At 47.9% G+C, this 14,926-nt stretch overlaps 1 protein-coding gene across 1 annotated transcript in view; it reads left to right on the top strand.

Annotated features, from left to right (window-relative positions):
* Nucleotides 1-12,476: 12,476 nt before the first annotated feature.
* Nucleotides 12,477-14,926, top strand: part of Nav2 (neuron navigator 2) — a 689,076-nt gene continuing 686,626 nt past the window's right edge. Inside the window, exon 1 of the mRNA XM_078046352.1 lies at nt 12,477-12,914. Coding sequence (XP_077902478.1) covers nt 12,840-12,914 — 75 coding nt within the window. The 5' untranslated portion in view covers nt 12,477-12,839. The remainder of the gene's footprint in view (nt 12,915-14,926) is intronic.

Raw genomic sequence — 14,926 nt, 5'->3', positions numbered from 1 at the left:
GCTTCACCTGATAAGACAGCAGCGGTGGCTGCAGTGACACTCCTTTCTACTTTTTTCAAAATCTATGTTCAATAATGTAATATCAGTAATGTCTGAGCTGGAGCTTAGAAAGGATTTTAATAGTGATTAAGGTCAGGGTCCCCGACAGCCAGATCATCTGAGTTTGAATCCCAGTTTCACCCCTAACTAGCTGTGTGATTTTGGAAAAGTCACTTGACTTAATCTCTGTGTCCATTTCCTTTCCTTTTTTTTTTTTTTTTTTTTTTTGCAAAACAAGGATAGTAATAAAATCTGTTTTATGGAATAATTGTGAGGATTACATGGGTTGTTATGTGTACAACACATAGAACTGTGCCTAGAAAAATAAGAAAGAGAGATGTGTAAGCTACAAAGACCCCTGGGATGGCCGTGTTGTTTGCTGCACAGAGCACCATCTGAGAGAGGCTGCCCTGTCACAGCTTCCACTCCTTCAGTGGCTCTGACTTAAGTAAATGTACCCTGTCTCTGTACCTGCCCTAGAGGTGACCCCACAACTAAGAGAGATGATCCCCCCGGGTGCCTGGCATGATGAGATGAACAGGGCTAACCCCTCCTCCTCCTCATGCCTGCACGAGATGGACGTAGGGGCTGAAGGTGCCCTGGGTGGGACAGGCAGCAGTTAGCTGAGGTCTGAGGGAGCCCAATGTGTAAACAGGAACCTGCTGGGGAGACCAGGGCATGGAGCAGATGGCCAGAGAAATGCACAGGTAGCGTGTAGATCCGGAGGTCCCTGAGTTTCCTCTGACTTTCCTGCCTACCCTGCCTTGGTGCTTCTCTTTCCAAAATACACTCAGAATCTCTCCTCTTATCTCCATCTCACTCTGAGCCACTGTTACCTCTGGCTTGATAATTCAGTGACCTTCAAATTGATCTCCCAGCTTCCTATCCTAAACTCAGTCTCAACAACACTGCTAGTGCGACCCGAAAACATGCTTGAAGAGCCTCCAGTGCCTTCCCGGTGCATCCAGAACAAACTTCCCTGGCCTGATCTCACCATTGGACACTTTCTAGTCACACTGGTTTCTTTTCTACCTCAAACTCACTGGGGCCTCAGGGTCTTTGCACCTGCTATTTGCTCTGTCTGTAAATTTTTCACCCAAGACCTTTACATGGCCTGTTCCTTCAGGTCTCATTGGAATTGTCCTCTTCTTGGAGAGGCCTTCCCTGGTCATTCTCTGAAATGCTGCTGTCCTCAACTCACTGTAATATCATTCTGTTTTTCATATTTTCATCACTAAGATGAATATATGATGTATTTAATGAATATAAGATAAATGGATGTTATGTTTATTTCTCCATTTGAGGACTAGATCCACTGCTAGAATACAGATTCCTCGAGGGCAGGAAACTCCTCTATTGTGGATTAGTTGGTATTGTGTTATTTCTGGGAGTGAGGACAGAGCATATGTGGAATCTAGTAGGTACCTGATATGTATTTGTTGGATTTTTCCCACAATTTTAGTTTTGACTCCATTTCCAATATAGGTACATCCTCCCTTTTCTTAAGATAGTTTGAAAACCAAGTGTCTGCTAAGATAAACTTGGAGCTCGGGTTTCTTTTTTTTACCCATTCCACCCTTCCTAAGATGTTCCACTCAGAGCCTCTTTCTCTACACTTGACTCTTCACAGCCCACCTGATGAGCTCCCGCCACCCGTGGGAGCTTCTCAGCAAGCCTGTTTTTATAGCATCCTCCCATGCTTACAGAAGTGCCAGCTACCAGAGGCCAGGGAAGCAGAGCCGCCCACCCCCTGCTTGCAGCTCTCATCAGCTCACGGCAAACTCCCAGCCTCTGTCTATTTCAGATAATGCTGCATTGTCTCAACCCTATGGGCAGGGTGAGCAGGCTGCTTATATCTACGCTGACTGCTCCACCACTCGGTGCTGAGGAAGATGTGAGAGCATTTGGGAGGACCTGCCAGGGACAAGAGCAGGGGAGACCCAGAGAATCATGGCCCACTCCTCTCTTCCCCACCCACTCCACTGTGCCCATGAGGCCCAGAAAACAACTGCAATGGCTTCCACCAAGTTGCACAAGGGTGGCCTCAAAATGAGAACTGCAGGCTACCCAAGAAGTGGGGACAATACAGGTGGCAGGTGTCGACTTTTCTACTATATCCTAACCTCTAACTTTACTGTTGTTTGGTATTTGCTTTTTTAAGAGTAAAATTTCAGCCATTTCCAAAAGATCCACAATTGTGATTTTATATGATTTCAACAAATTGATGTTCTTGAAACTGTGGAATAGATTCCTCCATTCTTGTTGCTTTCCTCTGAGGACGGGTTCTGCTGGGCTTACTTACTCTCTGATGATCTCTTGTACCAGCACAGCTCCTGGGGCAAATTATTGAGTGAATAAAGTCCAATCCCCTCCTTTGGAGACTTACTGTATGTCCGATGTATGCTAAGCATTAAGAGGAATGTTTCTTTGGGACCCAAGAAATGGATCCACCCCATCCATACTCTTCTTCAACTTTCGGTTGGGTCATAAAATATCTGCTATGAACTAGCTTTGTGGCCAAAGAGAAGTTACTCCACCCCTCTGAGTCCACTGCCTTCTCTTTCATTCCTCAGAAAATGAGGATGACAATGGTGCCTATTCATAGAGTTGTTGGGGAGACTCAAATGAAGTCAATTTAGAGCACCTCGCATGTCTTAAGAGAGTTGTTCAATAAATTGAAATGAATAGCCTTATCGGTATAAAATGTTGACAATCCAAAATTTAAGTCATTTTTGACATTGCACTTTTTTAGCAGCCCTGGGTTTTGCCATTAAATTCCATTATCCAATTTATATGAAAAGCTTTCTGGCATCCCCAAACCTCCCCTGCTCCGTAAGACCTCTGTCAAGTTCCCAGTCAGCACTCGGAGGGATCCACGAGGCCTAATGAATGGATGCGATGTGCAAGATTGATTGCCCATTCACTGAAGGAGCGCCCCTCAGTGCAGGAATCATCTTCTATTTCCTTGGTTTTGTTTTCCAATCATCCAATGAGAACCAGACAATAGGTCCAGGCCCGGCTTGTTCAGACTCTTTGTTTCATTTCTCATAGTTTATTGGGCTCCTCTCCGGCTGTCAGATTGTTGTCTCTTACTTCCTATAGTTGTCAGTTTGCCAACCGGTAGCAATCAATGGCTTCCTCTGATTTGTTGTGGGCTTGGAAACGAAACGCCAGTCCCATTAAAAGTGTGAGTAAAGCAAGAGCCGGCAGACTCTGAATGAAGACCTGAGTGCTGTGTCCTTGACCACAGACCTTTGAGTCAGCTCTCCTGATACTTGGTGTGTTCTCATCAGTGAGATCATCCTGGAAAGACATGGAAGTTCTTGGCATATGCAGGCACTTGAACTAATGTATCAAATAAAGCAAGAGAACAATCATAGGGATATAATACAACCTAAACTTACAGGGTATGTATGGAGGGAAGGGTTGAGATGAGGGAGTGTAGAGTGAGGGTGGCTTGACATGTTAGAAGAAATGAACTGACTCAGTCTTAAAGGAAAGGAAGGAGGCTGAGGGAGAATAAAGTTGTTATCATGTAAGGTTAGAGAAAAGGAAAGGAGTACACCCTTTCTTGTTCCTGCTAACCCATAGGCTTATTTCCTCCGGCAGATATGAACAAAGTGTTGGTTCTTTTCTTTTTTCTTGGTACCAGGAATTGAACCCAGGGGTGCTCAACCACTGAGCTTCATCTCCAGCCCCTTTCATTTTTTATTTTGAGACAGAGTCTTTCTAAGTTGCTTAGGTCCTTGCTTAGTTGCTGAGGCTGGCTTTGAACTTGCAATCCTCCATCCTCCAGAGCCACTTGGATTATAGGCATGCGCTGCTGCTCCAGGTTGGAACCAGGTGTTATGAATGCACCTACCCACTCATCCATCCAGACATTTGGTGAGTATATCATGTCCTAGGTTCTTTTCCAAGTTCAGAGCATAGAAAAGAAAAATATGAGATGATTCTTGAGTTGAGAGACTCCTCCTTATAACTCAGGTAAAAAGAAACCTAGACATTATATGTCATTTGCTTCCCACAACCTTTAGTCCTTTAGGAATTCTTGTTGATTAGGACTCCAAAGTCTTCCTTGAATCTATCCTTTTGTCTTGATCTCTGTCCCAGTCTAGTAGACTCTTGCCTGAGCTCTGCAAGAGGTCCTAAGCAAATCCCTCTTCCATTCTTGTTAATTCTCCATGAAGCAGCCAAAGGTCTATTAAATCACATTAGGACACTTTCAAACACAAAACACTCCACGGTTTCCAATCCTAGTGTATAGGTTTCCTGGATCCTAGTGTATAGGTGGGGAGTGGGGTTAGTGGCATAGTGGCAGGAGAGAAAAATTAGCTCTTTCAGAAAAACATTCCCCAGGACCCCCACCTGTAGTAAGGGAAAGGTCATTGCTTGGCACCGTGGGTTGAAGTCAATACTCAGCTGGCCTAGACTTGGGGAAACATGTGCTAGCAAGTTGCTAGCCTGTAATCAGTCTATAGATTCAGCCACCTGGTTGTCTCTGCTCTTTGAATTAGCCTAGCAGATCTTGATCATTCCAGGAATGGGCTGTATTATTCAGGGCTCTCCACATCAACAGAACCTACAGGATATACACATTGAGAGAGTTCCTTTTTTCCTCAGGGACCCCAGTCTGCTCTCCAAAGTGTTCAACTGATGGGAGGAGGCTCCCATCCACATTATGGAACATAATCTGCTTTCATCAAAGTCTAGTGATTTAAATGTCAATCAGACCTAAACAAAAACCTTCACTGGGATATCCAGACAAGGTTTTTCCCCAAATTGGGTAGCTTATCCAAATTGGCACATAAAACTAACCATTACAAGGGCAAACTGCGTGCATTGGTAAAAGTCCTTCTCTTCAAGGTCCAAGCATGTGCTCACTCATAGTTCATCTGATCCTCAGGATGTCTCTGTGCAGAGGATTAACCACCCTACTTCATAGATTAAGAAATCTTGGGCTGGTTTCATAGCTCAGTGGCAGGATGCTTACCTAGCATGTGTGAAGCACTGGATTCGATTCGCAGCACCACCATAAAAATAAAGTCAATTGACAACTAAAAAAATATTAAAAAAGAAAAGAAATCTAGGTTCAGAAACAAGCTCACACAGCTAGTAAGTGGGAGAGAGGAGACTCTAGCTTGGGCTGTCTGACTGAGTTCTACATTCTTCCAACTATATCCTACACCCTACAGCGGCACATTCTGCTAACTCTTACCATTCCCATACTGGTCTTCTTCCTTGTATGACCTCAAAGACACACTTGCCTGGATCTCTGCCAATCTCAATGGACCTGTCTTAATCTGTTTTCTGTTGCTCTAACTGAGTAGGTAATTTATAAGGAATAAAAGTTTTTCTTTACCTCATGATTCTGGAGGCTGGGATGTCCAAAGTTAAGGGGTTGCACTGTGAGGGACTCCTTGCTGGTGGGGACTCGGCAGAATCTCAAGATGGCATAGGTCATCACATGGTAATAGAGTTTTATACAAGAGAGATAGCCAAACTGGCTTCTAAATTAGACCCTTTCTTGAGATAACCCATTAACCTACTAATCCATTAATCCAAGAATGCATTAATCCTGAGCCCTCATGATTTAATGATCTCTTAAAAGTCCCACGTGGTGGTGATTAGATTTCAACGTGAGTTTTGGTGGGTACATTCAGATCACAGCAGGACCCCTCTATGGAGGACCCAGAAGTGTAATATATGTGGCTATGTTTCAGTGGGCATGAGCTTCCCCCCGCAGCTGTGATACCTCACCTGTACCATCCCCACATCCTTGCAGCTGACCCCTCTGTTCTCAATAAGAGAGGGCTCCAGCCTCCTTCCTGGTTGGAGCTGGCAGAGACACAGCTGGGTACTCTGTCTGATTATCATCAGTCCCTTTCTGGTGGTAGATAAGTTTGGCCCCCTTCCTGAGCCTCAGCAGCAGGGTTATCCTTCTGCTTTGATGCGTGTCCTCGGTTTCTGTTCTCTGATGTCTGGGTCAAGAATGCTGGGCTCACATGGCCCTCACCAGGTGGTGGTATGGGAAGACCTGTCTGGGGCTGTAGACAGACCCTGCAGCCTGGTGGTATCCACAGGCTTTGGAAAAGTCAGACCACCATCCTGCCAGGAGTAACTGGAGTGTTTCCTTGCCTTCTCACCTCAGCCACTGCGTATGATGAAGCAAGTTTTGAATAGGTAATGAAATTTTTTAAAAAATGAAGGAGGGGGGAGGGAGGGAGGAGGAGGAGAGAGAAAGATGAATGAACGAGTGAAAATGTCCACTGTAGCACCTCTCAGAACATGTCTGGTCTCCCCCTCCATGTCTTGGGACCTGACCTCAGCTTAAATGAGAGAGTTTTGTTTTCATTAGTTCAGATTCTTGTTTGCAATTTGCACTGGGTTCTGGAGATTCTTCCACCTTGTGCTAGGTACTTAACCATTCTGTAAAAGAGAGAGAAAGGCACAGCTGAGCATAAAACTCTCAAGTTTTAAAGTGGTCCTGGGGGAAAACAAGGCAAACGAAGAACTATGACCCTTGAGATGGGTCACCTGGGGGATTGGATGGTCTGTCTTCTGGTTTCCAAAGGCTTGGCTGTTAAGAGACCCAAGGAATTTTTTTTTCTGCAGGTCCAAAGAACAAACATGGGCTTTTGCATGAAGGCAGATCTGAGTTCCCTGTTCTAAAGAACTTGCTCCCATCTGAGCTCTGCAGCAGGAAAGCCTCCAAGGAAGCCCTGTTTTGAGAGATTGCAGGCACTCCATTTAGAGGGGCATTTTAACATAGGCTGGACAGCTCCCTGGAGGGAACCTGTCTAGAGGATTCCTGGATTTGGTGACAGGTTGAGCCACGTGCCCTGAGGTGTCTTCCTACTCAGATTCTCCAGCCTCCCCCGTCTGTCTTCTGTCTTCTTTAAAGTGTCAGATGCGTCAGTCCCACAAAAGAATAGCGCTAGGAGATGACTATTATCCCCCAGGGGCTGGACCTCCAGTAGCAGTAGCTCTGGAGAGAACCCTGCTTCTTTCTGCGGCCCCCTAGCCTGGGAAAGACTGGGACCCAGAAAAGGGACCGGGATGGCGAGGTTGCCCATTGGCTGTGAGGCGCCATGTGAACGGCACTGGTTGGCTGGCAGGAGGGAGGAGGAGGCGGTTTCCCGGGTAACGCGAGGGCAAGGAGCGGCTGCAGTGGCAGCGGCCGGGGCTGGGGAGCCGGCCGGAGTACAGTGAGAGACCAGCTGGAGGCAGCGGCTCCGCGAAGCTGCGTGGGTGCAGGTAAGAGTCCCCCGCACTTACTCCCTGGAGGTCAGGGTGGGCTGGGCTGCTGGGCGCCAGGACCAGCCTGGGGAAAGTTTGCTGTGCAACTGGATGGACAAGGAGAAGAGGACTTGGGATGCTCTGGGCTGGGCTCAGGGGTCCAAAACAGGGCTGTGGTTGCCTTAGGGAGAGGGTTGGCCCTTCGCTGAAAGGTTCGGAAGCTACACCTCTGCTCCGGGATCCTGGAGGAGGTCTGGGGGCGGGAGGGTTCTGAAGTCACCCCTCAAGAGCACAGAGACCAGGCGGGAAGATACACGCCAAAGGCCAGCCGGCCCTTGTTCAGAGATGCTCTGGGAAACTCTTCCTCAGCTGATGCGGGGCTGGGGGCGCTGTGTCGTGCTCTGAGAAGGGTTCTGCGAGCTCCAGGGCGCACTTTCCCCTGGCCTCGGGCGACACTGTGCACGCCCCTATCCAGAGTGGGTGTGTGTCCCTCTGGGTATATGCGCCTTGAGTATGGGCCATCTCCCTGTGCGTGTTCTTGTGTTTCTGTGTGTGTTCTGTTTGTGTGTCCCACCTCTGCTCGATTGTGTCTCAGAGTATATCCCTGCGTCTGGGTCTCTGTGCTTGCTGTTGGCGTGGGTGTCTGTGAACGCCCTCTCTGGGTTCTTGTGTCTGAGTATCACTGTGGTGGGTTCTTCCGTCAGCTATCTGGGTTTTAGGCTTGCCTGTGTGTCCTCCTCTATGTGTGCGTGTCTCGGTGTATTTATGAGCCTGTGTGGTTTGCTCCCCGTGTCTCTATTTTCTAGCCATGCCTGTCTCCGAATGTAGGTCTAGTACCTGTCTGTGCCTGTCTCTCTGGGTGGGTGTGCTTCCCCGTGTGTGATCAGAGCTTCTGTAGGTAGCTAGGTGTGTATCTCTCAGTCTGTGCGTGGATGTCTGGATGTCTGCGAGTGTCTGTTATGTCAGTATCAGTCTGGGTCTGTGTGTGTGTGTGTGTGTGTGTGTGTGTGTGTGTGTGTGTGTAGGTGAATCGGAGCCGGGCAACTAGGCCAACCTTCCATTCCATTCTCCCACGCTCCAGGGTAGCTGCAGGCGGCCAGGCGCAGACGGCGGGCGGAGGGCTGGGAGGGGGCGCCCAAGCTCCAGGAGCCAAGCCTGCGCTCGGCTGAGCCCGCTCCTTTCTTGCAGGCAAAGGGACTTTGGCGGCAGCAGCAGCAGCAGCAGCAGCAGCCCGGGCGGCCCAGCTGGGGCCCTAGTGACTTATTTTTGTGTGTGATCCTTTCTTTTCTTCAAGGAAGAGGCGGGAGCATGCTCTGCCTCCTCTCCTACACAGATAAAGGCACTGGGGTTGGCTCTGTCCACCCACCCTGAGGTTGAGCAGAAGTGTCCTGTTTCAGGACTCCCTTTGAGAGCAAAAAATCCCTACCCACCTCCAATCAAAACGAAAACAAACAAACAAAATCCAGTTCTCCAAACCACCATGCCTCTTTGGCTCTCTTTTTGTTTTTATTTTTTTTTCTCCATCTTTAATTTATTTATTGACTGATTAGTGAAAGGCTGGGTTTCCAAGAAGCTCCTCCGATACCCCTATTGGCACCAAAGACTAATTAAATATGCTGTGTTGGTTATGAGTGTTAATTAGACTATTGGAAAGACGGATGCACCGTTGTTTCAGAAGCTTAACTCCACTTATAAGATGAAACAGGCCGGTACTCCCCTCGCCCCCAGCCTTTAATACAGGTTTAAAACCAGTTTCCCCAGTCTTGGCAGCCACCAAGAGAGGAAGAAGGTTGGGTGGGGGAGGCAGGGGCTGCCGGAGGGTGGAAGAGGAATGAGAACGTCAAAGGGGCATTGCCCAATTTTGAAAACTTTGAAGAATTTAAGGATGCTTGCCAAAACTTATAAAATGGGCTCATAGTTCCACCTGGGAAGGCCTATACTGTGATTTGTCGGTACCTGGAAACCCAAATTGGAATCCCAATTAGCCTGTACCACGGAATTGGGTTTCCTGCAGGAGGGACCTCAGTAGGCCCCTCTACTGATACCTCTACCTCTAAGAAAGCCCCTTTCCTGTCCTCCTATGTGCTGGTCTATACTTCTGAACTTGTATGTATGTATGTATGTATGTATGTATGTATGTATTTATCTATCTATCTATCCTTTGGGATTGCCCAGGAGGAGGAAGGATTTGGACAGATTGTGGAATGAGAGATTGAAGCCTTTAGGAGACTGTGTTTAGACCAGTCAGGAGAAAACCCTGGCAGAGTGTTCAGGATATCTTCAATATGGCTAGTCTTGTCTCCTGAACTTCCTGGAGAAGACGGGGCTTGCCCACACTGCTCCCCACTCCAATCTCATGGGATAACCCTCCATGTCTTCTCCTTGTTCTGGCTCTGCCCTGTGGCTGCGGCTGACTGACTCATGGCAGAGAGGAGAAGCTGCTGATAGATGGCTGCATTTGGGGACCAATCCAGCAACCACGTCCACTTCTCAACAATCTAGTTCAATGTTCTCATAGTCCTACCTTTTGGCTCTATCTCCCTCCAAGTGTCTTTAAACTTCCTGAGATTCCTCTGGCTGTGAGAAACCCCACCATTTACATTCAGACTCTGCCCTCGTGAAATCCCCCCACCCCCGCCCCCCACCCCCCGCCAATCAGGAAACAGATTGGATATGGCAGCTAGCTGACAGCAGCATCCTTGCTTCTACCCTTTCTCCTGTGACCCCCCCTCTGCATAAGGACACAAGGACAGTAATGGCCCCAGAACTGGTGGAGACTGACTACTGGAAAAAACAAAAGCTCACAGGAGGTGTTGAGCATCCTCTCACTCCCTGCTGGTGGGGAGGTATTTCTGTGGCCAGAACGTCTGTCCTCATGTTCACTTGGGTCATGTGTGCCGGCTGGCGTGATGGGATGTGACAGGTCTCACTGGGGAGAAAGCTGTAGCACTGGGGCCTGGTGCAGAGTGCAGAGCTGTTCTCAGATATGGAGACAGCCAGGAGCTGCCAATGAAGGAGTCCCTCCAGACGAGGCTTTCCAAGGAGGAGACCCTTCTGAGCACTTGGGTTTTTTTTTTTTTTCTTTCTTCTCTTATTATTATAGATAAAGAGAGATAGGAGTTATACAAAGTGTGCACTCTGAATTGTGGCTGCTTATGAAAAGTCAGATAACAGGGATCTTTCCAGGGCAGCATGGATATAAGTAAGAACTTTGAAGTCAAAGTTGGGTTCAAATTCCACGATTTCTCAGTTATATGACTTTAGGTAAGTTTCTTGACCTCGCTTGTCTTGTCTTTAACCCGGGGGTGGAGAGCTATTGGAAGGAAGATAATTGGCACATAGCAAAGTACCAAAGTACTTGGCAGATTTGTTGAATGAGTGTAAAGCAGTAGATAGTGCCTGGTATTCAGTGAACATTCGGTACATTGCATGTTATCTTTTGATCACATACTCTGTTTTAATAAGTGATCTTGATCTTTCCGAACTTGTGTGTCACCATTATCTGCACCTTTAAGAGGAGAGAGCTGAGGATCAGAGAGGTTAAGGTACTTGCTCAAGGTCATACAATGAGGAGGTTGCTGAGTTGAAACTCAAACCCAGACCTGAGTCCTCTTGTCTGAGGTCTCAGTGGCGATTCAGAAAGGGGACCTACTTGGACCCAGTTTGCCAGAGTTTACATGCATCGTGGTCTGGAGCTAAAAAGAATAGATCTGAGTTTCTACCTGTGTTGTGCATTCCTTGAAGGGCCTGTGGTCTTGGCAAGCAACCGGATGGTGTCAACCTCTCTCTGGGAGCTCAGCTATATATCAGCTATATCAGTCATGCTGCTACAAATGTGAGCCACCCTTGGGTTCCCCTCCTCTGGACATTTGGCTCCTCGTGAATTTTTAACTCTCTTCTCGCCAGGCATTTCAGGTGGTGCACCTGTGCGTTTATAGCCCTTCTGCAGCTTCTCTTCCAGGCATCCCCTAGTCTTCTTCCTCCTCACAAGCCCTCTGTGGCCAAGTCTCACGTCCATCCGCCTCTCAACCTGGCATTGAGCTGGGCGGAAGCCTTTTGTGACCGGGCATGGTTTCGGCCTCATTCCAAAGTAGCTGCCAGTCAGGACAGCTGCAAGGGAGGATCTGGGGGCTTCTGTCTAGCGCTGGCTATGGCCGGATCTGGCCACAGTTCTCCCGGAGGCTGGCGCAGCCTGAATTGTAGAATGGCTAGGACTTGGTTCGAAATGCTGGCAAGAAACTAGTTCCTTTTAGTTCAGGTCATTTTCCCCCTTTGCCTTTCTTTCCTGCTGGAGCTGGTGTTAAGAGGCATTCATCATTATTTACTGATGCATCTTCATGAGGAAGTCTCAGATACGTCTCCACCTTTCAAAAAACACTCATGGAGGGGCACATCCAGTGTGAGTGCTTTCCTGGGTGCAGAGGTCCCCTCTTCTCTCCTCCTCCCTGTCCCTTTGAGCTTCTGTGACGTCAGCAAGGAGGTGACTGGGTGTCTGCTCTGCCTGCAGGTTCCCAGGCAGGGAATGCGGCTCCGGCTCCACAGCACAGTTGCTTTTCGGTCCTCAGATGATCTAGGCTGCTCTCTCTGCCTCCCAGTGGACCCTGGAGTCTCGCCTGCCATACGCTGTCTCCCGCAGCTGTAATTGGGGGAAAAATGTTGATGCTTTTTGCTTCACAGACCATTGCTTCCCCGTCTCATCATACCTTGGCGTCTTGCTCCTGTTATGAGGAGGACAATGCACCCCACATAGGTTTCCAGGAGAACTCGTTTCCAGCTCTGGTGTGCTCTTCAAGAGCAGGAGAAGCAGGGAGTCCATGAAGCCCCCGAGATTGCTTGTCCACGGATATGATCAGAGTATTGAGGGGCTCGGAGGATGGCCGACTGCTGCTCTGGTTGTAGGCCTCACTTTGTGGCTCCAGATGGTAGGCAAGACAGCTCAACCCTGCGCCTCTGCACAAAAGACAAATCTGACTGTTGAACGTTTTCTCCTCAGGTATGAGCCTCACTCCATGGAGGAGGATGACAGCCAGGTGGGGAGCACCGCTGTGATGAACGCTCACAGGAACCGTGAGGGGCGGCTGGCCGGGCGGCGTTTATGGTGATTTATGGGAGCCAGGGGCTGCCGGAGAGGGATGTGGATGCTATCAGCTCGGCGGATTAAATGCCCATTTACATTGTTATTGACATATAAATTATCTGTGCCAAGGAGGCAGTGAGGAAGAGGATTTCTGGGGCAGTAATGTGGCATGCGCCCCAGGACATGGACTCTTCATTGCCCGAATCTGTCCTTTGGATTCTCATGAAGTGAATCGCACCGTAAAACCCAAGTCCCTGTTCTCACGATGTCAGCAGCAGCTGCCCTCCTTGCTATGGCCGTGGTGGCAAGCGAGGTTCCCCAGTGGCTTTTAAGAAGACAGCAAGACCTTTGAAGGGGCAGCGCTGAGTCCCGGGCTGGCAGGAGCCGTGTCTGGTGGGGTACAGGTGTCACTCTCGTCTGGGTGATTTTGTTCTTCTGTGGATTGGGAAGTCTCGCTGAAGAAGACAGGGGATTCTATGCCTGGGAAATGGAATCGATTTCTGAGACCAGTCAACAGCAGAAGAGAAAGCCGGTTACCCACGGACTGGAAGATCAAAAGAGGGTGAGTGGCAGAACTTTCTTTGTCCCTCGGCGCCTGGTGCTGGAATGACCACGTGTGATTCAGAGCCTGAGAGGTTGGCAGGGTTGTGCTGCTGGTTGACTGCGTCTGCTGGTCTTTCTCTGGTAAAGAGGCAGGGTAGTGCTCACGATTTGCCGCGTCTTGGTACCATGCTTTGTGCTCTGACTTGGTGATGGGTAGGGGAGAGAGAAAGAAAAAGAAAAAAGAAAAAAAAATTAATCCTGAGAGCCAGAAAGGAAAAGATTTATAAGCTGTAGACAATGGAGATTTTTTGTTTTTTGTTTTTTAAATATTGTTGTTCTCAAAGTCAGATACGAGTCTGTTGGTACTGAAGCCTCTTTGGGATTAACATGCTCTTAGCACCTTTTGGAAATGTTGCTCCTGATGACAGTGGTTTCGTTTGAGTTGTTCTCTGTGTGGTCCTCTGGCTCTTGTGTTTATGGATCAAATACATCCTACTGTACTCTTTGGCCCCATCTGTGACAATGTCACAACCATTTAAAATGGCCTGTTGAGCGGAGGTCAGTTGCTGTCATCAGTCTGAAAGCCACCGTCACTTGTGGCTTTCAGGACTTGTGTCTACCAGTTAAAGTTCAACTTGTCTCTAAAAGCCAGACATGCTGGATAGTAGCGTGGAGTTGCTGATTGTCGGGGAGGGAAGGTGAAACTGGGTCTCTCTGCTCCCAGGGCTGGACTTGGGACCAGGGGTGATGAATGGTTACTATGCACAAATAGAGACGGAGTCTATCTCATCTGAAGATAATTTCTAGTAGCTCCTATGAAATGTCACGGATGGTAAAAAAAAAAACCTTCTGATTCTCTCTCAGTGTGGTGTGAATAAACCCTCTCCTAGTGTGAGTCTCAAAGATCAACTCTCCCCAGTCTAAAATACATGTGGAGGTGAAAACTGGCTTTCCTACTCTTATTTACAGTTTTAGTGTGCGCTTTCTCAGTATGGAAAAAGATTTTTGGATTGGGTTTTACGCAGCCTCTCAAAGGGTAAAAATAAATTGAAATACATTTTAAAAACATGGATACTGACTCCATTCTTTAAAAGAAGAAGAAGAAAAATCCACTCCAGATACTGAACTCCCTGTAATTCAGGGAGAATGCCCACTATCTCAGGCACCTAGATAAGTGGAATTTGTTTTGTGGTGTTTGATTTATTAAAGGGATAGCCCACTAGACCTTCTGCTCCTGTTTCTACAGGAGCTTTCTGAGAAATAGCAGGAAAATCGATAACTCTTGTGCACCGAACCCAGGACTGACTGCATTTGACTAAGTATCAGCTAAGTTTGCTATCCAGACACTTGGTGGAGGAACATTTGGGACCTCTGACACTGTAGAAAATTTTAATTGGGCTGGTACACGGAGATAATATGCAATTATGATGGCTTTTCCTTGGCTAGGTGTAGCTGTCTGCATTTCCCATCTGTTCTTGGCTCTCGCTGTCTCGGGTCCACATGTACTACCGAGCCGCTGGAAGTAGAATATAACCCCAAGTGAGGCTCGGCGGCAGCTGGGGTAACATCAATTGGTCATGCTCAGCTGACATTCATTTTAACTTGAACTCTAGCCGTCATGGTGATTATTAAATTTATAATGATATATGTAAGATCCATTTTAATGACTCTCCATGCTTGGGTAAGCTCTCACTTGCGCTGGCAAAATAAGGCTTAATAGAGTATTACATTTCATTTTCTACTGAATTTTCTGGGCAGTGATGGCAAGTTTGCTTAGAGGGAATTAGATTGTTTTTCCTGATAGGCATTGTGACCCAGCTCTCCGTTGCTGTAGTACAATTCTGGGCTCCGAGAAACACTGCCACTGCAGCCGCTTCTGTTGGCAGCAGCCGCTTCTGTTGGTGTGTGCGTGTGTGTTTGTGGGTAAACACACTCCCCATTTGCGTCAAGTGTGAAGCTAAACAAGCCTCCCGGCCTGCAGCCTGGAATGTGTTGTCCAGGAGCTGAAAGGCGAACTCTGCAGTGTTTTGG

Source organism: Ictidomys tridecemlineatus, chromosome 4, assembly GCF_052094955.1.
Source record: "Ictidomys tridecemlineatus isolate mIctTri1 chromosome 4, mIctTri1.hap1, whole genome shotgun sequence".
Classification (NCBI taxonomy): domain Eukaryota; kingdom Metazoa; phylum Chordata; class Mammalia; order Rodentia; family Sciuridae; genus Ictidomys; species Ictidomys tridecemlineatus.
This window is presented reverse-complemented; position numbering and strand designations above follow the sequence as displayed.